The sequence below is a fragment of the Hirundo rustica genome, chromosome 9 (assembly GCF_015227805.2).
Source record: "Hirundo rustica isolate bHirRus1 chromosome 9, bHirRus1.pri.v3, whole genome shotgun sequence".
NCBI lineage: Eukaryota > Metazoa > Chordata > Aves > Passeriformes > Hirundinidae > Hirundo > Hirundo rustica.
Window position 1 is genome coordinate 3326655 of NC_053458.1, and position 24884 is coordinate 3351538.

The following is a 24884-nucleotide window of genomic DNA, read 5'->3' on the forward strand; positions in this document are numbered from 1 at the left end:
TTTGTTTCATAGGAAGAGGTTAGCTGTATTTGATCAGAACTTGGGGATGCCTGAGCCAGGATTCTGTCTGCTATAGCACCCTGCCTCAGATACTCCAGAGAAAAGTCCCACTACCTTACACTGAGATGTGTTTATTCTGTCCCTTCTTGTTTCAGCACAAGAACCTACTTAAATTTTCCCTCCACCAGCCTCTTTTATTAATTTGAACCTTTATTTTTTTTTCTTAGCTGATTCAATTTTATGACCATGTTCATATTGCCTGTTGTTATTGAAGCGTACAGGATGGCATTAAACACCAGTGTTTAGGTCAGCCTAAGAGTGGACTAAACAACGTGAATAATAACTGCTACAGGCAGCATCTGCTGTTTTTTGGCTGTTCTTCAAGATACATACTTCAATTTTCTGTTAGTGGTTCTAATTTGCCCCACAGAGGTTAAAATTGTGGTGATGACACGCATGGTATTTACATAACTATTTCCCCTCCTAGTGTTCTTCAGAACTGATAAAGACTTGAGAGAGGACTTGGATTTCTGGAAACCCTACTACTGCTTCCTTCACCAAAGGTTCTTAAAGAGATTTGGTTGCCATGGAAGATTAACATAAATCCTTATTAAAAATAGAATAAGGAATAAAAGGTTTTTACAGTAAAATCCCCCAGAGTTCTGTGCTAGGATTTGTACTCTTTAGCATGCTCATTTTAGTTTTTTTTAGTATTTTTGCTCTTTTTAAATTTCTAGTAGCTTTTGTTTATTTTATCTCTCTTCTTTATAGTTAGTGCAATTTTATGTCCTTTCCTGAGGGTTGATCCTCATTCAAAAGCATCCAGAAATGATTATTCCTAAGGGATGGCAGTGCTGGAGGGGTAATCCAGACTGGCTAGGGTGAGGAGCGTGGCTGAGATCCGTGTAGAAACAAGGCAGGCTGTGCAGGTCGGGTAATCCGGGATTATGTCAGGAGACATCGGCTCACCCGTGTGCTCCTGGCTGCTGCATCCAGGTCAGACGGGCTCTGGGTGCTCACCCTGACAGAGCAGTGACCCCTGCAAGGGTTTGGCTGCGTCTGCAGAGAAATCAAATCAGCTTCAGACAGAAATCTGCCCGGTTTTTGCATCTTTCAAAAGCGGGGGCACATCAGAAACTCCCCAGCACTGGGCAGCTGTGCCTGGAGCTCAGCCGTGGGGCAGAAGGGGAACAAAGGGATCTCTGTGCCTTCTGTAGAGTAAGGTGGGTTGGGTTTATTTTTTAAGCCTGGTTGGAGATTGCTTCATGAGCTGCAGTGTATATGACTGTCTGTCAGTACATTCTGGGTTTGTGCCAATCAGGGATTATGACCTATATTAACATCCCAGAAACAGGGGAGGCCAGCCAGGCTCCTACCTCACACCAGGACTGCAGCTCAGTCTCCTGATGTCTGATATCCACAGTTGCTACGTTTTAAAGTCAGGTTAAATTACTTCTCTCAACAGGAATTTACTTAAAATGTGTTCACTCCTCTTGACAGTGCATCCCTTGCCATCTTGACAAAGCACCTGACAATCTCTCAGTAAGGGCTGTCTTAACTTTCTTAACAAAAGAGAAGAATGGCATTTGCTACAATAATTTAATTGCTATTCATAAAAACCACTTCCTAGAATGTTTTTTATTATTTTCAGTGGGACTTATATCCAGGAATATGAACAATACTCTGTTCAGACATAACTTGGTAGCTGGCTGACAAAAGCCCCATATCCAGACACTTGAATTTTCCCATACTTTGTATGGCACATGTGCATCTCACTGGTGGTTTAAAAATACTGTTGGAAAACCCTAATTACAGGACTGCATCTAAAAGGGATTTTGCAGGCACCTGGGAAGAAAGATGTCAGAATGTAAAACCACTGAACACTGACCCTTGGTGGTTAGTCATGTACTTGCACATTTCTTGCCTTTAGAAAAAAAGATAAAAAATCTTCCTCTGCTTTCCAATCATATTTAGCAGCTTAGTTGATTTGGTTTCTGTAAGTCTGAACTTCCTGAACATCTTTCAAATGCTTTAGGAGCACCCAATAATCCACAGTGTTCTGTAGTACTGAGGCACATCTGAATTTTTAGATGCAGAAACCAGAATAAACCAATTCCCAATATGCGTGCGATGAATTATTACACAGTACAAACTGCTCTGATCCCTGCTGGGCCACACATCCCTTCACACCCTGTCACAATCTCTGGCACCTTCCTGCCACTTTTGAATCAAGCTGTGTGTTGGAAGTTACTCTGTTTTCATGAAAAAAGCATTGACTGTTTATTCTCCAAATGTGGCCAGTTTACAAGTTATTAAATGGAGTTTATTCAGCATAACTGAACATCTAAAAATCATAAAATAGGAATTAAAAAGCCACTGCTGTGGACTGGAGTTGTTTGACTCTCAGTGCCTTGCTGGTCTCTACAGGTTTTTTTTTCCCCATTGCTTTTCCCTGCAGATGCTCTGTGGTAGTTTCCAGGTCAGTTATGCCCTGAGGGAAAAAGGAGCAATGTCAGGATGATGAATGTAAAATTTTTCACTCTGTTACTGAAGTATCTGTTTTGTAAAATACTCTGAAATATTTTCCCTGGCTGCTATAGGAGATGAAAGTCATTAAAATCTATTCATTATCAAAATAATAGAAATATTTTGGATATTTTGGATATGTTCTAAAAATTAATACCTTGTCTGAGAGTATCTTCATTAAAGGACTCTCGTATTCAGGCTTTTCTGAAAGGTGGCAATATTTTCACATGGAATAAGCATCTTTCAAGTATTTTCACATTAGATGGAAATACTTTCATCACTTGAGGCCGTTCTTGGAAGCCATTCAACTATGAGAACATTTGCTTTAAATAAAAGACTGTTTAAGCCAGTGGGATTCCTGAAATTCCTGAGCCATTTATGCTCTTCTTTACACTTTTCTTAGCACATCTTAACTCAGTGAACATTTCCTTATGCCCACAGATTTCATGCTGGTAAGAAACAGTCATCTCATTAAACCTCTGAAGGCTTGGGGTGGTGGCATTTTTAGTCTTTTATAATTAATTTTGTTTTGACTGGAGTAATTTCTGGGCTCCTTGGTTGCAGACTCCGAGATAGAGTTATCATGGAGTGTGTATATACAGAGAACAAATGCATACACACCTTTCACACAGAACTGAACACAGTATTGTTTACTGTAGGAGCTTCAGAAAAAATAATTACTGCTTTTTCAAATAATAGTTAAAGTTTGTCATATGCCAGTGAGGCAGGCATTCATAAACTGAAACATAAAAGATGGAAATGGAGCCAAAGAACCATAATCTGCGATATCTCATTAAATTCCATAAAAAGCTATACTGGAGACAAAGCAGGTCTGAGGTAGAAAACTACTGACCTACATTAATGAAAGAGACTGTGACCAGATCTTGTAATTGCACCTTTTGGCTTCATCCAAGAAGAAATTAAAACATCCTTAAGGAATGATCTGCCTCAGCTATTTCAGGGAAAAATCTCAGAATTGGCAACTTTTAAGAACAGTGACTTGGACAGAATAAAATATTTACACCTCTACAGCATCATTTCTACTCAGCAAAACCCCAATTTGGCATTGCATCCTTCCCTCCTCTGCTCTCACTTCCTCAGCTGTTTCCCTAACATTTGTTTATCTCCCACCTATGCCTTTTTATTTCTGCCTTTTCATTTACTTTCTCATTGATATCTGCACTTCTATTTTAGTACCCTTATCTTTTTTTAGTGAACAAGGTCACAAGTGGGAGTGGGTTTTGGCAATTCCAGCTTTATCCAGCTGACGTTAATTGACATCATGGAACTGTTGGCAGTGTCATGACAGCAGCCCCTCTGCAAATTCACATGTATTAAATGTCTCAGATACAATTTTAGTTTGTGCCCAGGACAAAAAATGCAGCACTGGGATATGAATTGTGGCAGAGATGTGCTGGTCATGAACACAGTGAGACTTTGAGGTCCTGTTCTCTGAGTGTGTGCTGAAAAGGGGACTCCCAAGGCACCAGTTTGGCAGGTGGATTTGTGTCCCAGTTTTGTGCCATACAGATTCTGATCCTGAGAGTATCCTCACACTTAATATTGTGCACCAAATGCCTCCAGTACTCACCACAGTCAGGGATTAATCCACAGGTAAGATCAGGAACATGGTTTTTTTTCCAGGTCGGGGAAATCACAAACAGTTTCCAAGAAGTAACCCTTTTGATTCTATGCCAGGGTGCTGGTATGTACTGCGAGGGAAACTAATTCCGGTAATATCTCTAATCTCTCTAAATGAAAGAATTTTCAGAACTCTATGTTCCATTATAGCAATTATATACCATTATCTTATTATGCAGAAACATTATTACCAGCTAAGTTATTAAAGAATATTCCTTTCTAAACATCTGAAAGTTAGTGTGAAAAGCACTAAAAGACATGTTTTAAAAGGAGTATTGAAAAAGTATTCTTCAGTGGAAGAAGAGTGTGTTCAAAAATAGAAACACTAGATGAAAATGTCACAGCCACCACTTGCTATTGAATAACACAACAGTATCTCAAACCCAACCACAGCTGACAGGGTAGGAGAGCTACAGGTGTGTGAAGTGTGACTTGTCCTGTTACTGCAACATTTATATGTTAAATAAACAAGTTATTGTGTACCTACCTGTCAAAACCAAGTTCAGATTTCCCGTCATTTCTACATCAATGTCATTTTTCTTGGTTTTATTTGAAAATAGACTTCAGTCTGCCTCAGAATTTTGAACACATTTTCTTTCATGTTTGGAGGTTCTCTTGCTAGGGCATATTCCAAAGAGGGGAAGCCAACTCCCACAGCAGGGGTCGAGCCTCTCTTGGACAGACTGCCAGGGAGGTTGCAATTACAATTTTTGTTACTGCATTTTGCACTTGGATCATTTTTTAAGATAAAGGCTGATCTTGTCTGTCCCTTCTGTTTGCATTTAGAGATCCCTCCCTTGCTTTTGTGCTGCTCTCCAACAGCTGCTCCGTTTTGCTCATGCACAGGAACCAGGGGCACAGTGGTTCTGAGCTGAGCTCTGCGAAGCTTCCTACATATCCAGCAACACCCACTCTGACATTCCAGGATGGAATTCAGTCACAGATGGGACTCACTGGGAGTGTGTCATGCAAAAGCTCATCTGAGGGGTCAAAATCCCCTCAGTTTGTGTCAAAGGCCATCACGTAGGCCCTGCTCCAAACAGTGGCAGAAGCGTTTCACACCCTCACACCTCTCAGCCCCATCTTCGTACCTCACAGGCTTCATTTTTGGTTAGGTAGGCTTTTGTGGAGTTGTGTAGAATTGGGAATTAATAATGCACCAGTGCCAGTGGTTGGCACGTCCAGACCTGTTGGCTTTGATGGGATTGTTCAACTGTGCAAACTAAAATAGGCACTGCAGTGGTTGCCAGCTCCAACTCCAGAGCCAAACCAAGGAGCTCATTAAGATCAAACACTGGTACTGGAACTGCAGCTGTGCTTTACAGACCCAACCAAAGATCGAGCACCAAAAAAGCCCAACCTACAATTTAGACAAAATGGATGCAGGATTCCAACTTTCAGGCATGTCCTGGGACCAAAATGTCAGCAAGGCAACAGGAATGGCTGGCCTGGGCTATCATGGATTGATTTAATGTACAGAGTCATAAAAGTTTGGATTTTCCTGTGTTCATTACCTTCCTCAAAATATTCTGGAGCTATGTGAAAGGAACCTTGCTGTTATTTAACAGCCTTTCTCTGTTCACATTCAGTGAGTTAGGCCAAATAAAATCCGGGTTTCCCCATTGCAGCCTGTGTGCTGATGGAAGTGAGAGAAGATTCCCTGCTGTCCTGCATCCAGCTGTGCCTGGGTGTGGGGGAAGTGCTTTGAACTGCACAACTGAGCAGTAATAGGCTCAGAGTGACATAAAAAATGGACCCAAAATCCTGTTTCTTCAAACAGTGCAGAATTCAGTCTGCTGTTTCCAAGACAAGTGTGTCTGTGGTAAGGTCTGAGTTACTGCAGCACTGTGCACACAGCCCCTGGCAAGCAGAAGGAAATCTGGGCTCATTCTAACTTTACAAATAATATCTTTTGCTATCGTTTAGGTAGAAGGGGTTTCACCTCTGTCAGTACTAACCCAGTGCTTGAGTGGCCTGGCTAAAACAGACTGACCTAATCTGTTCAAACCATTTTCCTCAGTATCAACATTCCTGTCTACAAACCACAGGACTGACATCTCTGTTAGCAGCCTTTAGGAACACAACACATTGAGCAGAGAACCTGGGAAAAGGTTGGAGAGAAAGAGCTGTGCTTGGAGATTTGGGGTGAAGCACTGAACATCCTGGGGAGGATGTCACTGCCCATAGCACGTTCTCTGGATAACCAAACTCCAGCTTCTGCATCTGCCGGTCTGGCACCTTTAATAAGTAATTAAATCACACTGAGGACGTGAACACATTCTTGGATAAATAATAAATGACAGCTCTCACAGTGGCACGCGAGTGCACAGGCATACCCAGGGCAGGAAATCACACACAGCATTTCATTTGTTGCTAATTTATCTGTAACAAAGTGAGGAAGATGCCCTGGGGACTGGTGACTAACAAGGAGCATTGTTTATGCTACAAATCCCATCCGGTTATTAAGCTTTGAAAAGTGCTTTGTTTAGCTTATCAGTGCTTCAGCAGGAATGCCAGGGGCAGTATTTCTGTTCTAAGTGTATTTCTATTCCAATATTACTGGCACATAAGAGGTTATGTGTTACCTGAGGGCTGAATATTCGGCTTGTGCTTCAGTGCCTTGTTGAATCAGGATCAGGATGGTGAGCACTGCACAAAACCAAGCCCTGAACACGTTTCCTTATCAATTTTGCAGCATTAAACTGAAGAACACCTTTACATAAATCAAACCCTTCCCGAGGACCATAGACCATGACAAAGAATAAACACCCTATGGCATATAAATGCCCATCATTAAAAATTACTTCAACATGTTAGGGCTTCTGCTTAAATTCTGCACTTCACTTAGGATGTGGACAAAGTTGTATTACATAACCTAAGTCTGCAGTTATGCAATTCCAAAGTATCACAAGTGTCTGGCAAGTTTTAGAGATGTTTCACAACGGCACTGATTAGCTGCTACTCTGTCAGGTGATCAACATACCTGCAGTGTGCCCTTGATTCAAGTTAATATTTAAAAATAGGAATGCAAGTTTTTTATTGGGCTCAGGTACTTTTTCAATGATGTTAAATGTCTTTCGAAGGAGAAGATTTAGAAAGGGAGGGCATTATTTTCAGATGGAAAAAAACTACATTTCATTTCATTTCATTTCATAATTTATAAAACCTGAGAATCCCTTGCCAACTAAATTAATAATTGGCAAATAAAGGTAATTAAATTGGGCAATTAAATTATTAGTTGGCAAATAAGGCATAGTTGGCTTTGCTGAATGATTCCACACCAACAGTGTCACTGACTCAGCTCCTCTCAAACCTTTCTACAAAGAGGAGTGGCAAGCTCAGCCTCATGTAGGTCTGCTGGACCACTGTAAGATGCACTCATCAGACTGATTATGAATAAATAATTGAAGTATTTATTTAGACTTTTTATCATTAGATTAATTTTGAAAAATCCACATGAATCAATCCTTCCTTTTAAAATATCCTGGTTATAATTTGCTTATGATTAGATAAGATCTGGATTGCCAAACCACGAGCTGTCCAGTGTATCCTCCCTTGTCATCTGAACTGGCCTTGTAACTAAAACTGGGAGCAGCTGCTCCCCTGCCAGAGCAAAGTGACACTGTCACTCCTCCCTGACAACTTCAAACCTCAAAGCAGGGGCTGCTTTACTGAACAATGCCACGTGCTCATGGAAAAACCAATAAATGTTTGTGAGCGCTCAATCTGCTGAGAGCTTTTTAAACTTTAATACCCTTCCTCAAAGATGCTGATGAGAACAGACTCACCACTGATGCTTTAGAGCTAAATTTCCTTGTGGTAAAACTGGAAGATGCTGTGAGCTGAGCTGTGTCACAGAGATAAAGGTTTATACCCAGGAGCTTCTGGCTCCATAGCCAACAAACAGATCAGTGCTTCACGCCTTCCTGTTGTGGGCAAGAATTAAAAATGTATCAAATCTGGTGGCTGGGGTTTAGTACAATGGGCTAGGTTTTGCAGACTTCTACTAGAATTTTTTTCTGAAATGCTCAGCTTTCATTTTAAGCCAAAAGATGTGTCCAGATCTGAAAAGCTCCTTTTTCTCAAAAATCTGACAGTCACAGTTTCAAAGCCTGGCCCCTGGTAAGGCACCTACATGAAGAATTCCTTGGCAAATCTGACCTGTGGAAATGTGACCTCAGTGAACACCTGTGCTGTGCACTGAGAAAGGAATAGAACCACCAGGACCTGGTTCCTGAAAAACTTTAAGGCTTTCTCTGGATCTTTGAATTCAGTTTTTCAGTATAATTTGCTTCTGAATTTGGGGTTTGGTTGGACCTTTTTCTTTCATTTCCTCAAAATTAATTAAATTGACTTCTACTCGACTAAACATTTTATCACTCAGTTCTGGCTGAGGATTCCCAACAACACATAGGTTAGAACCACCAAAGGCACCCAGATCCAAATACAAGACTGTGAAATAGTCATTCCTAAGGGCACTTGCAAAGTTTCCAGCCTAAAATGTTAGGAGGAATGACAATTTTAATAGTGCTGTTTTAAATAACACACAGAATTACTGGACGAGAGGAAGCTCCCTAAAAATATGTCATTTTAGGCAAAGTCACACTAAATATTTCATTTTGTTAGGACTGTTTAGTGCCATCAAAACCCCAAAGCCTCATGACACAAACGCTGACTGCCATAATCAATCTCTAATTCAATCACAGTTCAAATGTTCAAAGGCCGGCTCAGGATTTTGGAAGGGGTAAATTAGTTCTGGCAGCCTTACAGCGATGTCAGATATCATCTGTCTTCTCCTTCTATCAGATCCAGCTGGGCGGGCCCCTCACAACCAGGACAGAGCCAACTCCAGCATCATTGGGCGTGCTTGGACTCAATAAATCAGAAATTTAATTATGTGCAGATAATCTATTAAAAATAAATGACAGACCTGGTGTGTTTTTCCCAGCTGATCCACTCAGGACACGAGTAAACCACTGATGTCTTTGCTGAAGGTGACCCCGAGTCCCTTTTTCCTCCCAAATGCTCCATTAATGCAATTGGAGTAAAGAATGTCCATACCAGGTGAAACCAGGGCCACCTTGCCTTGGTACCTGCTGGACTCAGAAATCCCTAGCATCCATGAGAATGTCCATGGCTTTACTGTGTATGTGAGGAGCTGCCTGGTTTTGTTCCCTCTGGATCTGCCACCCGCTGGTCAACCTGCAAGAGCTGATTGAGTTTCCCACCTTGCTTCACTCAGTCAGTGAGAGATCACAAGGAAATTAAAAATGTGGTATCAAATCCTGGATTTGAATGATGTTTGAATGATTTTTCTTCTTCCTATACACACACATATTATTCACACAGTGCAGGATCACTGCCTGGATCTTTGCTGCAATTCCTATTTCTAATCAAATGCTCTGGGAGCAGAGCTTGATCTCAACAGGCGCTTGCACTCAAGCTGACGAGTTTCCAGCTCCTTTGCCCGGTGCCTGAGCTCAGCAGCCAGCACTGGTATCATCAGCAACAGTAAATATTCCATTTTCCTGTTTTCTGAGCAGTACAAACACTCTTTCTGCAGACTTGCTCATGAGTCATCTGGAAATAAACCATAATCACTTGTCCCCTAGGAGTCATATATAAGTTAATTACTGTACAAGACAAGCTAATACAAAATACACAAGAGGTTTCAACTTGTTGAGGTTGCAAAGGGCAAGGGAGCCTTTCAGAATTTCCATTGGTTACGGTCTGGGAATGCTGGGCTTCCCTTGACTCCATATCTATCACATAATCAGAAACACATTTCATTCCCTTTGTTGTACGAGGCAAAGCTAAAGAAATGTGGGCATTATTCCTGTGCACAAATAGAATAAATACCTAATGGGCTTGTGTGTGTGCAGTGTTTGTAAACACAACTGCTCTGGGCTGTAGCTGACAGAAACCATCACTGCCTGTCCAGCTTGAGAGGGTGTACTCCATCTGCAAATGCCCCCCAGCCCTGCACAGGAGGTCAGAATGGAACGGGATGTGCCAGATGAATTTTAGGTGCCACTGTGTTAAATAAAATCTGCTTGCCTGGAGTTCAATGTCCTGGACTTGGATCTGACCATCGCTGTGGTGTCTCGCTCCTACCCAGCCATCCTTTGCTGCACAATTGTGTGGTTGTTATCTCTGCAGGAGAGAATCTTATCAGTGCAAGGAAAGGAAAATCTGATAACAGTGGAAAGGCCTTTGGCATCTGACATTTTTCTGTTGACGATGGAAACAAATACATTTATAACTTCACAGTAAAGGAGCAAGATTTTTTTCCAGTAGTTCCAGAAACACTATTGTTAAGGCTGGAAAAGGCCTCGAAGATCACAGAATCAAAGTTATGGTACATTATTTTAAAACCTCCAGTTCTCTTATTTACAGATCCTCATTACAGGAGGAAAGAATGGTATGAATGGTGCTGATTCAAAATTACTCCTTTGGTGAACTCATATTTTTAGACCTGTCTGTGGTAAGAGACCTGGTTTCCGGAACACTTACCTGGATTCTTTTTGCCATTCAGCCCATGGTACAGAGAGAATCCCACTTGGCACTCCAGGAAGGCAGGGACTGGCAGGGAAGGCAGTCACACCAGACTTTATTTCAGTACATTTAAGTGACAGACACAACTGCAGAGGAGGAGGGAAACAGTGACAATTAGTTACGTGTGATATCTATGCTGAGTTTCTGTAACTCTCTGCTAATCACAGTAAATTATTATTAATGAACTGAATATGTCAAGCAAATTCTGCACTGCATCTCTCCCAGGAACCACAGCAACTCCAGCTGCCCCACCTGCCTCCAGTGAGCCCCTCTCCCAGCACAAACCAGCTGTGGGCATTTATTCTGTGGGAAGTGTTCCGGACTGACAGTGCTTGCACAGGCTACTAAACAAGGCATTGTTTTGGCAGCAATCTCAAGGCCTGTGTAAGAACCAGAACCAACCCCTTCTCCCTGGAATTAATGTAGGTTCCCTCACTAGAAGCAGAAGAAATACTATTTTTATACTCCCTGAAAAATCAGTAACTGTATTTTTATTTGCTCATTGCTTTCACATCTACAAGGTGCCACTTTTGAAATGCCCATGAAGTCTTAGGCTGCCAAAAAGTAACAGATGACCTCAAGAGGATACTGTTAAATTACAATACAAACTTGTGGAATGGATAAAATGCACCAGAAAATCACACAATTTGTATTTGACTATGCAAAAAAAAACCCCACCCTATTACAAAAATCAACAGTCCAGTAATCATGTTTGTAAGTGTGAAAGCTCGAGATGTAACAAACATGAAGTCTCATCTTCAAGCATGAACTCATTTCTGAGAAGACAGCTTGTCTTTTTAATCAGCAGCATAAAAATCCAGCTATCCCATAAAATTAATTTCTCTGGGTAAAAATCAGGAGTAGGACACACCAGGCTTAGGTCTCGTTCTGTCCCACATTTCTGCTTCCCAAGTGAAACATTTACCTAAAATAAAAGAGTGATCTAGGCATAACTACATTGGTTTGCAGTCCTGTAAAAGGTTTTTACACAAACAAAAGCAGTGGAAGTTCCATTTTTAACAATTCAGTAAGTTGGTTTCTAGTCATGCATAAAGGTTTTTTTAATCTGTTTACTGGTTTTTTTAAGTAAATCTGTGTGGTCTTACAGAGGAAAATTGTTCAAAGACATCTCAGCTCCATGTAAGCTCACTAACTGTTTATTCCAGCCCAGGATCTTCCTAACAGGAAAGGGACAGAGCAGATTTAGAGGGTTCTTCTGTAGAGGCAGCCCCTGGTGTGGGCTCCTGTCCTACCCCAGAGCATCTCCAGTCACTGGATAATCTGTGTAAAACCCTAACTCTCCAGACAAATGTGTCTGCTAAATGCCTTCTTGGAGGCTCTGAGCCATATGGTTGGGATTACAGCATTTCAATAGTTTTTCCGAGTGAATACAAGGATGAAACACAGAATAGTGGAGGGAGGTACGTTCACAATTGCATTTATAAAGGGATGTCAGGATTTTTAAGGCCCACGTTCTGCACCACTGAAGCCACTGTGAGCTTGGCACCTTGAAGCAAGTGCAAGTTATATTTACAAGCCATTCACACTTTTTTCACCACGCTATAAAAAGATCTAAGTACAAAGGACACCAAGGGGCCGTGTCATTAATGTTGGTGCAATAAAAGCAATTTTTATCTTTACGATAAAGATAACAGAGCACAGCCCCACGTCACCACTGCCACTATCCCCATCCTCTGGGAGCATAAAGAAACAGTGGATCCCCAACAGCCAGGGACACCACAGGAGAGACACCATGTAATACTTCAGGTTGTTTCATGTTTTTCTAACACTGTTTTATAACAGACAGGAAAAGGAGGCTTTAAACAGAACCCATCCAGGACAAACAACAACCACATGGCCTCAAAACCTGTTTCAAATAATGCCCCAGTAGTTACAGTTTCAAGTACAAAGATAGACATAAACAACAAAGAGCATCAACTTTCCTCTTTCCCTGGCCTGGTTAATTTTCCCTTTTCCATCTGTGAGTATGACCTAATGATACAGACTTTATTTGTATTTAATTTTGAGATCTGCAGAGGAGAAGTACCATACACAAGCTGGGTCTGTGTTGTTTTTCTTAGCTGTACATACTTGGCCAGGCTTTCCTTCCCTCCACACCATTATTTACACTCTGGAACAGTGACTCCAGTGCAATGCATTATCCATGTTATGGCTGTTTATAGAGTAGAAGTGGTCTCTGTAACACGTCTGTTTTTCGTGTCTTAAACCAATAAAACTTTTACATTGGGCTTATCAAAACCATTCTGTGTAGATCTAAGTCTGTTGTGACTGAAATCAGTAATAAAACTTCTCTTGATGCCCTGTGGAACAGAGCTAAGGCAACACTGAGCTCTCTTAATAAATTCCGCTCCGGTAAAAGTTTTATTTAAAAAATGTGGTTAACCCAAAGCTTTTAAAGAAGATTAATGTGGACTTATAAAAAATGTCTGATTTTATTATTAGTAGTAATTCATACAGTTTGTCCTGAAGTTTTCCTTTTCAGCTTCAGTTTGAACCATATGTTCAGGAAGTTCAACTGAAAAGCGATCCTTCAGCTATATTATTTTTTTCTAATTAACAATAACCACAGAGGTACTTTAGAGAAACCTACAGAGTCCCTCAGAAGGTTGTGGAGTGGGATAGATTAAAACAGGATTTTGTCTATTTTATGAAAAATTCGCTGAAGCACAAATAGGTCAACTTCAGAGGAGTCCTTCCTTTCCTGTTCTACCAAACAAAGGATTCTGAGTGCAGCAAATCTTAATTTCCATGGGATTCTTTTGTGAAAGGCCTTGTAGGGCTCTGTGACCCATCAGAGCCCGGCTGGCCTTGCTGGGACTGAGCACAGGCACAGCAGTGCAGCCATGGGGATCCCCAGATGTTGATCCACCACCCCAGTGGGCCAAAGCCCATCACAGGTGATGGGTGTCAAACACAAAGCTAAAGGGGAAGCTGGAAGATGGGTGCCAGACTGGGTTTGTACAGACTGGATGGGGATTTAGGAATAAGCACAGCTGTGGGCTCAGCCAAGTGCTCTGTGTGTGCAAACAAAACACAAGAGGCACAAAGATAAGCCCTGCACTCAGATGGAAACGAGTAAAAAGCACAAGGTGAAGCAAGGTTCGTAAAAATACCTTTGGGCCAAATTTCACATCCCCGCTCCTGGTACACGTGATATAACTGATGGCATCAGGAACATTTCTTTTTTTCTGGATTTCAAACATAGCTTCTCTCAAATTCCCTTTCTCAGTGACAGCAGATGAGGTGATGCTGGGCAGAACCCCTGCACTGAGAGCTCCTGGAGACTTCTTGTTAGAGCGCAGCTCACACAAACTCCTCGCTGGCTGTTCTTAGGAACAAAGATTGTTGTTCAGCTCAAGAGAACAATCCCATCAAAATGGCAGCACAATGTTGTGCTGCTGTTTTCACTGGGGTCCCTGTCAAGTTGCATCAGTTGAAATGCTGAGAGGTTTTATTTCCCTGACCTGTCACACTGCTCGCTGTGCCCCAGAGCTGCCAGTCAAGCTGTGCTGCTTCTGCTGAGATGCTGTTTGTGCTTTGCTGGGTTTGTTGGTGGTGCCAGCCCTGACATTCAATTTTCCTGTTTTCTAAACAGCACAAACTCACTGCTGTCACTGCATCTGCAGCCTTATCTTACTGTCCTCACACTCTGCCCCCTTTTGCTCCTGAGACCTCTCTATGTTGTACTTGGGAATCTGCAGCAGTCTAAAAAAGGATGTGGCAAATGGCTTTTCCAGAGGTACCAGCTGCTCCTTGGCTGTGCCTGCTGGTTTATCTGGGATCACTGGCCCTGGAAGTCACTCTGGACAACTCCACCTTGATGTAGCTGCAATGCTCCTGTCCACAGGCCCCTGTGGCTTCTGTCCACAGGCATCCTGAGGGCATCAACCATGACCTAGGGAGCTTCCAGAGGAAGATCCACAGGGAAAGAAACTGTGGAAAGGAAACCCTCCCCTAGCTGATCTGTGAATCTCTGCACATACCAGTGTAGAAGAGCAGAGGCTCCATTTTGGCACAGTCACTTAGCAGAGGAAAACCATGTATTAAAAACAAAGAATCACATTCATTTTCACAGTCCATTGTAGAAAAAGGGTTTATTAGTCCTGTTAACTTCCTTATAAACATTAAATAACCTCCAACATGTCCAGCATATCTTCATTTTTAAATTTGGTAGGTTGCTGCCTGACCCCCTACTGGAGGCACAATCCCTGGCTAGCAGCACTAACCTGCCCTCCCTGCAGACAAAGGTAATATTTACCTCTGTCTGCATTCTGACACATGCCAAAAAATGATCCTGAGCTCTTGGGATCAGATTTATTTATCCTCTAATTTTCCCACAGCATTTCAAAACCCACTTGGGCTTCAATGATCCTGCAGCCATTTGCATTTATCATTTGACACATGTCAGATCAAACAACTCTGTGAAATATCAAACAGGCCTCCAGCATTTTGCTTTTGTGTAGTTTATTGAATCCCTGGGATAACATTCCACAAAAAACAGCATGGAAGTCCCTAATCTCACCAGGGCCCAGTGAGAGGTTGCTTGTTGTACTGAGAGGCTGGATATGGGGGGAAAAAAGAAAAATGTTCTTTATTGTGGAACTGCGTTGCTTTTCACACCTCTTGTGAGAAGCAACACAATAAGCCAAGGAAACAACCTCGACCCCTAAGTGTTTATAAATCGGCATTTACTGAGTGAGCAGTGCATAATGGATGGATTGAAAGAGACCCAGCAAGGAAAACCAGCCTGTACCATTATGTGATTACCTTCTGCTGCAGTTGCTGCCAATACTGTGCTGGAAGTGTTACCATCCACTGCTGCATCCAGAACCTTCTCATGAAGGTGCTTCTGGAATTCTTACCTGGAGAAGTCCTGCAGTCGCCCTGTCAGGGAGAACACAGCGTACAATGAAAAGCCTGGTTAATTTAAAAGCAGACCTAGAGAGGCTCAGGCTGGACCTTTCAAGTATCACTCAGATTCGAACTGCAGGATTTTAACTTGCTTCTAAAATTTCAAATCAGATTCCAGCATAGAAAGCAGCTGGATTTTTCCCCAGGTATTGCCAAACCCAATCAGTTCACATTGGCTCTGCCCTTTCTTAAGGCTGGAATCCCAGCTCCCAGAAGGATTCCATGTCAAACAGAATACTTTCTTTTCCAAAGGCTGGGGCAGCAGGGATCCCTTTCAGAAGGGTTCCTCCAGATATTGTAGCATGATTGAACAGTGTAGGGGCATTTGGACAGCACAGAAAGGTTTTGCATTTGAGGGATTTTAACTTTCAAAGTTAAAGAGACACATGGAACTGAAATGCATCAGAATACAAAATAACCAATCTCATGAACATTCAGTTTGCAGGTTACCTGTATGACAGGCTGTCATTCCTGACTCTTGCCTTGCGAGGACTCTTGACCTGGCTGGGTCTCATGGAGTTTTTTCCTAAGAGTTGCTCTTTGCTTCTTTGGAACCATCATATTCTTGTCTTCTCCATGTGAGTGAAGCCTGGACCTCTCTGCAGGACTCTTGGAGCAGCTGATGACTCGGTGATTGCTTCCCTTCTTTTAATTTGCATGATAAAAGTCTGTCAGCAAATTGCACCTGAAGGGGTGAGGGTGGCAGGGTCTGCAGCTCAGGGACCCTTGGCCAAACTTCCTCAAGCCATGACTGAGGCTTTTCTTGGACTGGGACAGTGGGATGGGTTTGTCACTGCGCTGCTGCCACAGGCTGAAGGACTCAGCAGCGCTTGGCATGGCCAAGGCACTCGATGTGGAGCCCTCAGAGGGCAGTTTCATAAGTATGCCACAATCAGTTTAACATTACAGCACCAATCGACCTGCAGCTGAAGAGCGTTGGAACTCTTGAGCTTTAACATTTTACTTCTTGGCTCGTTTTGAATTAAACTTTAATTTGAGAACTTGGCAAACTGAGCAATTTGCTAAGTCTTGTATAACACAAGGATGGTCAGAGAGTCTCACTGCAAAATCCTGCAGCAGTGTTTGTGTTATCACAGCTGATTACTCAGCCGCTGGGATACAGAGTTCTCACAGCTCTGGTTTTAAAATGGATCATATGAAACTGGTAGCAACACTGGCTTGGAACAAAAATGCAACTATAAAGTACAAGTATCACAAGGGGAGAAAGGCCTTAAAAGACCATGCAGGAAATGTGAATAAACCTCTGTAACTGTGTCGTGCAAACCCACACAAGGCACAGAGAGTCCTTGAACCCTGTGCATCTACACTTTACACCAAGTCAGTGTGATTGTTTGTTCCCTTTCCAGACTCCCCACACGCCTTGTGCTAAGTCTTGGTACCAGTTCAGCCAGAGAAATCAAAGCCAGTTTGAGGATAATGATATAAATAGCAGGAAGTTTATGGAAACTTTGCTGAAGTTGTTTGTGTTGAGCTGCAAAGAGGTAAAAGTGCTGGTGCAGTGCCAGCCAACCCCGCACATCTGTCCCTGTATAACCTGTACCTTTGTTATCCACTTGGAGTCTGTAGACTTCATTTTTACACATTAATTGCATCTTAAAATAGAGGTATTAAAATTTATGAATACTTATTGGTTACAACACACTGGTCTCCAATTGCTTTTTCCCACTCTGTCTTTTCAGCTGACAGATTTTATTGTGCCCCTGATTTGGGAGCTCTGACACCCCACTATGTCAGATTCGTTTTCTTGCTTGTTTTACTCTTTTTGTTATGATGTTTCTTCATTTTATTCCCATCAACTTTCATTGTCTTTAATTATGTCCCTGAACTTGTAAAGCTGTTTCTCCTAACAATGAGTACTTTGGAAATGGCAACAATTGCTTTTCCCTGAACGACAAGGCAGGAAGAGCATTGTTTCTTTAAAAAAATTACCAGATGTTTTTCAGGGCTAACTACTAACAATAACAACAAAAAAGTCAGAAACTATTATTTTCTAAATAATGCAAGCATAATTTTTTTATTGTGTGACTTCTGTTTGCATTTAACTGGGAATTGCAGCCTAGGCCAATACTAAAGGAGGAGTTTTCTCTCAAGCTAAGCATGTAAAGTCCATCTATGTGAACACTGACTCCATGGACTCAAGCCCATCTGAGTGAATCATGTTAGTCCTTGTGCTGTTCCTGCCAGTCCAAATACTGGCACTGAGGTACCTGCAACTGGTTGTCTTGCGTTCTCTGACAGGAACAAATGAATATTCCTTGTCCCAGTGTGCAGGGGTTATTGACAGAAAATACCCAGTGCTTCACAGTAAAGTGACTGCACTTTATTTCTCATTAAAAATTAAAATGTATATTTTAATGATAAAAGTGTATTTTTAACATGGATGGTACAGTAAGAAGAAATTACCCGCATCACACATGCCTGGAAATTTGTTATCCCTGCTGTTCCCAGATTCCATGCCTCTGGATCACAAGCTGTTCATGATGGAGCGATACTCTCTCTGATGCTCCACAAGCTTCAAAAATACTTCATATTTCTTGTCATAAAATCTGTGTAAGAAATTGAATGTCAGCAAAGCCTGAGATTTGAAGATTTAAATCCCCTGCAATATAAATGTTTACTTGCTTCTCTTAGCTTTAAAGACACTTTGACTCTTTCCTAGATACAGCTGCTGCTGGGGTCAGAGTCCTCCCTGGGCACTGCCGGGGCAGTTTCCACCCAAACTGTGATTTCCAGATGCAATTCCACCTTTTCATTTCCCCACAGCCAGCTTGGGTTCTCAGACAGTTTTCCCCAGAGTTCTCTGTCGTGAGAGTGAGGAGAGACCGGAGCTTCACAGAATTCATTCAGGTGGGAAAAATCCTCCAAAATCACTGAGTCCAACTGCCGAGGCCGCCACTGCCCCGCGCCCCCAAGTGCCACATCCACAGGGATTTTAAATCCCTCCAGGGATGGGGACTCCACCACTGCCCTGGGCAGCTCTGCCAGGGCTGGACAACCCTTTCCATGAAGAAATTTTCCCTCTAATCAATGTAATTCTCCTCTGCTGTAACTTGAGGCCGCTCCCTCTCCTCCTGTCGCTGTTCGCTGGGAGCAGAGCCCGACCCCCGCGGCTGTCCCCTCCTGTCAGGAGTTGTGCAGAGCCACAAGGTCCCTCCTGAGCCCCTCTCCCAGCTCCCTCAGCCTCTCCTCGGCTCCAGCCCCTTCCCCTGGACACGCTGCAGCCCGTCCGTGTGTGTCCTGTGCTGCGGGGCCCAGAAGGGGCCCCAGGGCCCCGAGCCCCCCTCGCCGTGTCCCCCCCGTCCCCTCAGCCCGGAGCCGCCGCCGCCGCCAGGGGGCGCCCGCGCGCCGCCGCCCGGAGCCCGGAGCCCTTCAAAAAGGCAACGTCAATTGCCCTTAAAATATAATGTAACGGAAGATAATCCTTGAGAATTAATAGGAGCGATCCTTTGGAATACGATATTCATAATCCTTAAAATATAACAGAAATAATCAAGCTTTAAAAATGAATAGGAATAATCGTTAGAAATGCAGCATGAACGATGCTTTAAAATGTAATGTACTGTGATTTTTAAAGTATCTGTAGGCTAAACACTACTGCGATCCGGCAGGGCTGGGAAGAGGCACACCCCAACCTCATCTCCAGACCCCAACTTTATCTCCCTTGAACTCTCCCACTGGAACACACCGGGGCCAGCGTTACCTTTTATGCTCGTGGTTGGGCTGCACGACTCTCCCGATTTTCCCCATTTTCGCCATGGCCTCCTAGGAAAAGACAAACACCAACTGGAAAAGCCCTGTTTTGATTTAAAATACTTTTTGACAAGAACAAGATGTTTCAAAACCAATCGGAACATTAGTGATGTATTTTGTTTCGGCTGAACAGGCCAGATGGCAGCAAATATGTTCAATCCCATTATAAAGTAGTCAAGAGAACAAAGCTCTGCAGACCCTCAGTAACCAAAATCTGTTGCTCTCTCTCCCTGGGAGTCCCAGGCGGAACAGACTTATCTTTTATTATTTACTCTAACCAAAGGAAATGTTAAACACCGAGTCCCCGGAGGGGAGGGTTCTCAAATAAAATGATACTGTACTTGAGATCCTGTAATCGTACTCTGAAAGGATCAGTTCCCTGCAGTAAGGGAGGACTCGAGGGTGCTCCACAAGCTAAAGGTAACCTGGGGAGGTCTGTTCTGCAGCTCACAGCTGCCCTCACATTCCAGCACAAAGGTGTAAGAGGCAAACTCTGATCCTGCTCTGCTTTTGGCCAAAATAAAATCAGAGCTCGCAGAACCCCCAGCAGAAGGAGTCTCTGGGACAGTCACGTGTGAAGGGAGAGGGATGAGTAATCTGGTTCCTTTCCTGATCTCTGTGAGAATCTGATTTTCTGTGGATTCTCCCAAGCAATCCCACTGGAATGAGAATCATGGAAGTTAAGAGGCCTGAGCTCTCAGGATACAGTGGAGGCAGCAGACACTCAGTGATTTCACAAGGAGAATCAAAGCAACAGCTTTTCAATGGGAGAATGTTAAAAACATTAAAGGTCAGGACTCAAGAATCAGTGTGTGACTAAATCAGGGTTCAGAGTTTCTAAGCAAAACCCTGAACCTGGTTTTAAAGCAAGGCCTAAGAATGAGGACGACTGGAGAGCAGGCAGACTGTTCTGCTGCTGGAACCTTCCAACCAGCTGCTTCAGCTGGGTTTTTAAAAGGTTTGGATGATTTTACAGGCTGGAATACCTGCTCTACTGAAATCTGTGCTTTCCACTAATCCAACACTTGGCAGCAGAGGATCTCACAGAACTTCACAATGTGGATGAGCAATGTCAGTGCAGTGTCACCAGCCCAGGGCAGGCTCTACCAAAGGCAAAAGCACTGCCAGGTGTGCAGTCAGGACCCAGCTCTGCTAAGGGTGCTGATACACCAGCAAGGGATATTTCTGTGCTCTCATATGCCCATTCTCTTTCATACGTGCAGAGGCTGATTGTACTTCGATTCTCCAAGGAACACCCTTGAAATAACACTTGCAGGGAGATAGTGTGTTCTTTTCCCTGGGACATGTGAGCCTGCTGGCACTGAGACTCTGCACAGCAGCCAGATTAAAACACTGCCATGGAAAGGCTGATATCCTTCCCAGTAAGAGAAATGGGCATTTCATTCCCTGTCCTTTAACAGGTGACACTGACAATGCTCAAGCATTGTCCCTGTTTACAATAGTCAGTCTCTTACAACTCCCTTACACGGCCAGCTGGATTGACAGACTATCCAAAAAATGAATGAATACTCAAAAAAACCCAAAAACAAACAAACCCCAAAAAACCCCTCAAATAAAAGCCAATTCCCTCTGGTACAATGGCTGTTGCTTTTCCATTGTGCCTTAGGGAAAACAAAGCTCCCTGAAACACTCTCTAATGGAAGAGTCACCTTCCTTTCTGCTCCCTGCTTTACACCTCCATTTGAATTGCCCCAGAAACACCGCACAAAAATAAACTCACAACATCTAAAGTGTCTAAGCAGGCAAATCCATTTTTTATCACAGGTGCAAGAAAAATGAAAGGGAGGGCCAGACTCTGCATTCCCCTCTCCGTGCACGCCTCAGGACCAGGACACAGCAGCATTCCCAGGATATGTTCTGCCTCTGACACGGGTGCTCCATGCACTCGTGTTCTGCTTTACTCTTACAGCTTCCAGAAGTTGCTGCTTCCCTTCTGCTGGACCCCCATCATCCACACTGAGCTAAGGAGGAAGATTCCCAACTTTATCAGCCTTCAGTTTATCAGCTAAAATGCTTTGGTGTTTTCAAATCTACTGGAAATACACAGACCTTTGAGAATCCGCAGCATTAAAGTCTCACAGCAACTACCACGGTTTCATGTGGCAAAAAAAAAATACACAGCCAGCAATTTTCAACAACTCACCCATTCTGTGCTGCTCAAAATATCCTAAATTAATTCCCTCTCTCAAGTCACATTTTAGTTGTGTGTTTTTCTGTGTTTTAAAGTCAGTTTGGTCATTGTTAGCTTGAACAAAAAAACTTTACTCCCAGAGGAGAGTCTTTTCAACAATTTTCTGGGGACAAAGAGGAACAGAACATTGAAAATATGAATTTATAATGAAATGGGAAACAAAGAAACATTAGAATTGCGTTACTGAATCGGATCAACCTTGTGCACTGCTCTGTCTCCAACAAAGCCTTAAATATAGCAAAGTGATAATACTGCTGTTCAGAAATAGTTTGTTTGAGGGTCGACATCCAAATCCATAATTCCAGTCACCAAGGATTTCACAATCCTAATTTGAATGACGGTCTATCTTCTTTGTTTGCCAGTCTAGACAGCACAATGAATACAGTGATTTAAAACACAATGAATTCTCTCTTAAAACAAAATATTTTGTAAAATTGCTTTTTAATCATTTCTTTTCTCTCTTTCCATAAAGGCTACGCTATAAATAAACCCTGAAAGTTCGCATTTGATCATCATTTCTAAAGGCTGGGCAAGAGGCAAGTGAAGCGTTTACACAGAAAAAAAAGAGAGGCACTGTGGAGCAGAAAGAAAGGGATGCATTCATGATTTCTAACCTTTTGTTGGAGCGTCAACGCTGAGACAGACACAAGGCAGTAAACACTCTGCTCCCCATGGAGAGACCCAGCCCAGCGGGGTTATCCCTGCCTGGGAAGGGACAGGGAACCAAACTGCCCAAGGCCCACCAGGAGCTCAGGACAAGGAAGATCGGCAGCCACTCAAATCCATTCGATCCTGCTGGCTGAATTTCACATCTCCAACATCATCTGGGGCAGGGGATCCAACATTTACCCAGCTGAGGAATCCAGGGCAACAGGCAGTGGATCTCCAAGGGAAACCCTACTGGAACCCAGGGAAAATCCTACCTCCTAGGGAAGCCCAGCTTTGACACAGCATCTAAAAGCTGGAGATTTCAACTGTGGTCTCTTCAGTTAGGGGAAGGAAAAGGTTTTTAAGCCTGTGTGGGAGGAGGCACCATGAGAAGCCCATCAGCCTGGCACAGGAGCCACAGGAGGTGCACATAGGGAATAGCTTCAGGCTGGGACACCCATCTTCTCTGATTCCCTGCCCTTGGGATCCTCCAAGAGCTGCCTCACAAAACCCAGCACACCCCACAAGAGGAGCCCACGTCCCTTGGGATTGCACGGAGGCCAGTGAAGCCCACTTGTGAACAGAATCACAGAATAGCTGGGCTGGAAGAGACCTTGGAGATCACCAAGCCCAACCTAGAATAGTGCCCAAGTCTGATCTTCAGCAGTGACTCAGGGACTGAAGAGGTTGAGTATTACTGAAAATTAATGGGATGTGAGCCCCTAAAGCAGATGAGAAATCAGATTTAGGGACAGCAGCCTTAGTTTAGAAAGTCAAGTAACAAAATCCCAATTGGGCTTTTTCTTTATTTTGAGACCTTAAAAATCGTATCCAAAGTTAAATGGATAAGGCATCTGAGCACAAATACAACTTCCCAGCTGTGTTCTCACCACTCAGTCATTTTGGCAATCCCAAGAAATGCCTGGACTTTTACCTAAGGTAGTTATTAACAACGAAACAACCGCAGATCATTTCAAGTTCTCCTGTACCGTTTCAGTGGCTGAAAGCACATGGCTGCACATGGGGCAGCAAAGCACCAAACTGGGATCTGATGCTCACACTCGGGCCAGTCTCAGCTCTCCAGTGTTTCTGTTCAGTTTTCCTGTCACAGATCCAGCAGCAGGAAGAAAATAATGTAAAAGTTGCCCCATTCCCAACAGGCTGAAATGTAGGAACATTCTTGCCACCAGATCTGTCCTGATTTCAGGATTCAGCAGGTGTCAACCTTCAAACTGTCAGAGTGATTTTCCTTACACTTCTAGTCCTCACAACAAAGGAAACAAATAATGTCTATGTGATCATTTCAATCGTTCTGCAGCAGTGAAGAACCTCGCTCTCACTCATCTCTATTCCACACACACAAACTCAGCTAACAGATGTCTTTAGCATCATTTTTGGAAGTCCAGTGATGGATATATTTGGATTTGAGGGGCATAAATAGATTTCTTGAAACGCTGATGTTGAAGAAATACTTCTAAACTTTTATAAGAATTTTAAGCAAGGCTGCTATTTCCTTCTAGGCTTTTATTTAGGGATTGCTTGTTCCACAGCTTGGAGATGCAAAATTCTTCTTATCTGTGTTTACAGGAGTTACATGAGTGTATTTCTGTAACACAGGCCTAGCAGAACGTTACTTTTTAGTGGTATATGACTGCATGAAGAAAGCATGTGATGGACCATATACAATATTTTTCTAGTGGTTTTTTTTCACACACCCCCCCTTAAATTTGTTTGAGTTATAGGGGCAGATCTTGGCAGCATGCACAAAGCCCAGAATCTGTAACTCAATTCTCTGTGGGTTTCTGGTTGGAATGAGCCAAGTTTTAAAACACATTATGGATAAATATTAGAGCTGAGCAAAAATTTCACACCTAAGACCAAAGTGTGAAAATTTGGCTTTGATTCATTTAGTGAAAAGGTGGAAAATTTCACACAAGTTTGTATTTTCCTTTTGCTGTGATCCAACATCGATTTCGGTGTCTGTATCAAAACTCAGAGAGAGAGAGAGTCAGAGAGAGGAAGAATTTCTGTCTGTCTGTGCACATGAGATACAGAGGAGGAGGGAGAAGAGGATGGAAGGATGCAGAGCTGGCAAGCAGGACACCAGCTCAGAACTTGAGTCTGTCTTCCAGGAAAAGTCACTGGCCTTTGGAATCTCTCTGTCCATATGTTCAGTAACAGCACTGCCCCTTCTTAGAGGAATATTTTATATGTCTGCTTTTTAAACTGAGGCAGCTAAAAGAAGCCCAACATTATTCTACCCTTCAACCATCCAGCTTGAGTTGACAGAGACCAACTGGATGGATCCTGAGCACTGAGACAAGGTGGATTTCTGGATGGAGCACTGAATCAGATTCCAGGAAGTTTAAAGAGTTTCCTGGAGTTATCTGGGACATGTAATTTACTCTTCTAATTTTCAGTTACCTCTCTCTGCAGCAGGCTGTGCCATTTCCCCAGGTTGGTTTGGCTGGGGCACAGAGTTTGCACACTCGAGGTGTGTCCCCAATTTTACACTGTGGGTGCCACAGCGAGCTCCCAGCCCTCCTGAAGGATGGATCACCTGTCCTGTCCTGCACCACCAGAGCACCTTTTCACTCCT

General features: G+C 43.0%; 1 protein-coding gene and 1 pseudogene across 15 annotated transcripts in view; one reads left to right on the forward strand and one right to left on the reverse strand.

Moving 5' to 3' along the window:
* Positions 1 to 10705: 10705 nt before the first annotated feature.
* Positions 10706 to 17358, forward strand: LOC120756533 (E3 ubiquitin-protein ligase RNF170-like; annotated as a pseudogene).
* A 486-nt stretch (positions 17359 to 17844) lies between these two features.
* The window catches only part of FGGY (FGGY carbohydrate kinase domain containing), a 258281-nt gene continuing 251241 nt past the window's right edge, over positions 17845 to 24884 (reverse strand). For 10 of the 15 annotated variants that reach the window (XM_040072887.2, XM_040072885.2, XM_040072883.2 and 7 more), the window contains 2 exons: positions 19376 to 19437; positions 17849 to 18221 (listed from right to left, as the gene is read on the reverse strand). In XM_040072887.2, the coding sequence (XP_039928821.1) occupies positions 18140 to 18221; positions 19376 to 19437 (144 nt within the window). In that variant the 3' untranslated portion in view covers positions 17849 to 18139. Of the gene's footprint in view, positions 18222 to 19375; positions 19438 to 24884 lie in introns of all 15 variants that reach the window. The other 5 variants (XM_040072896.2, XM_040072897.2, XM_040072892.2 and 2 more) reach the window with 4 other exon arrangements.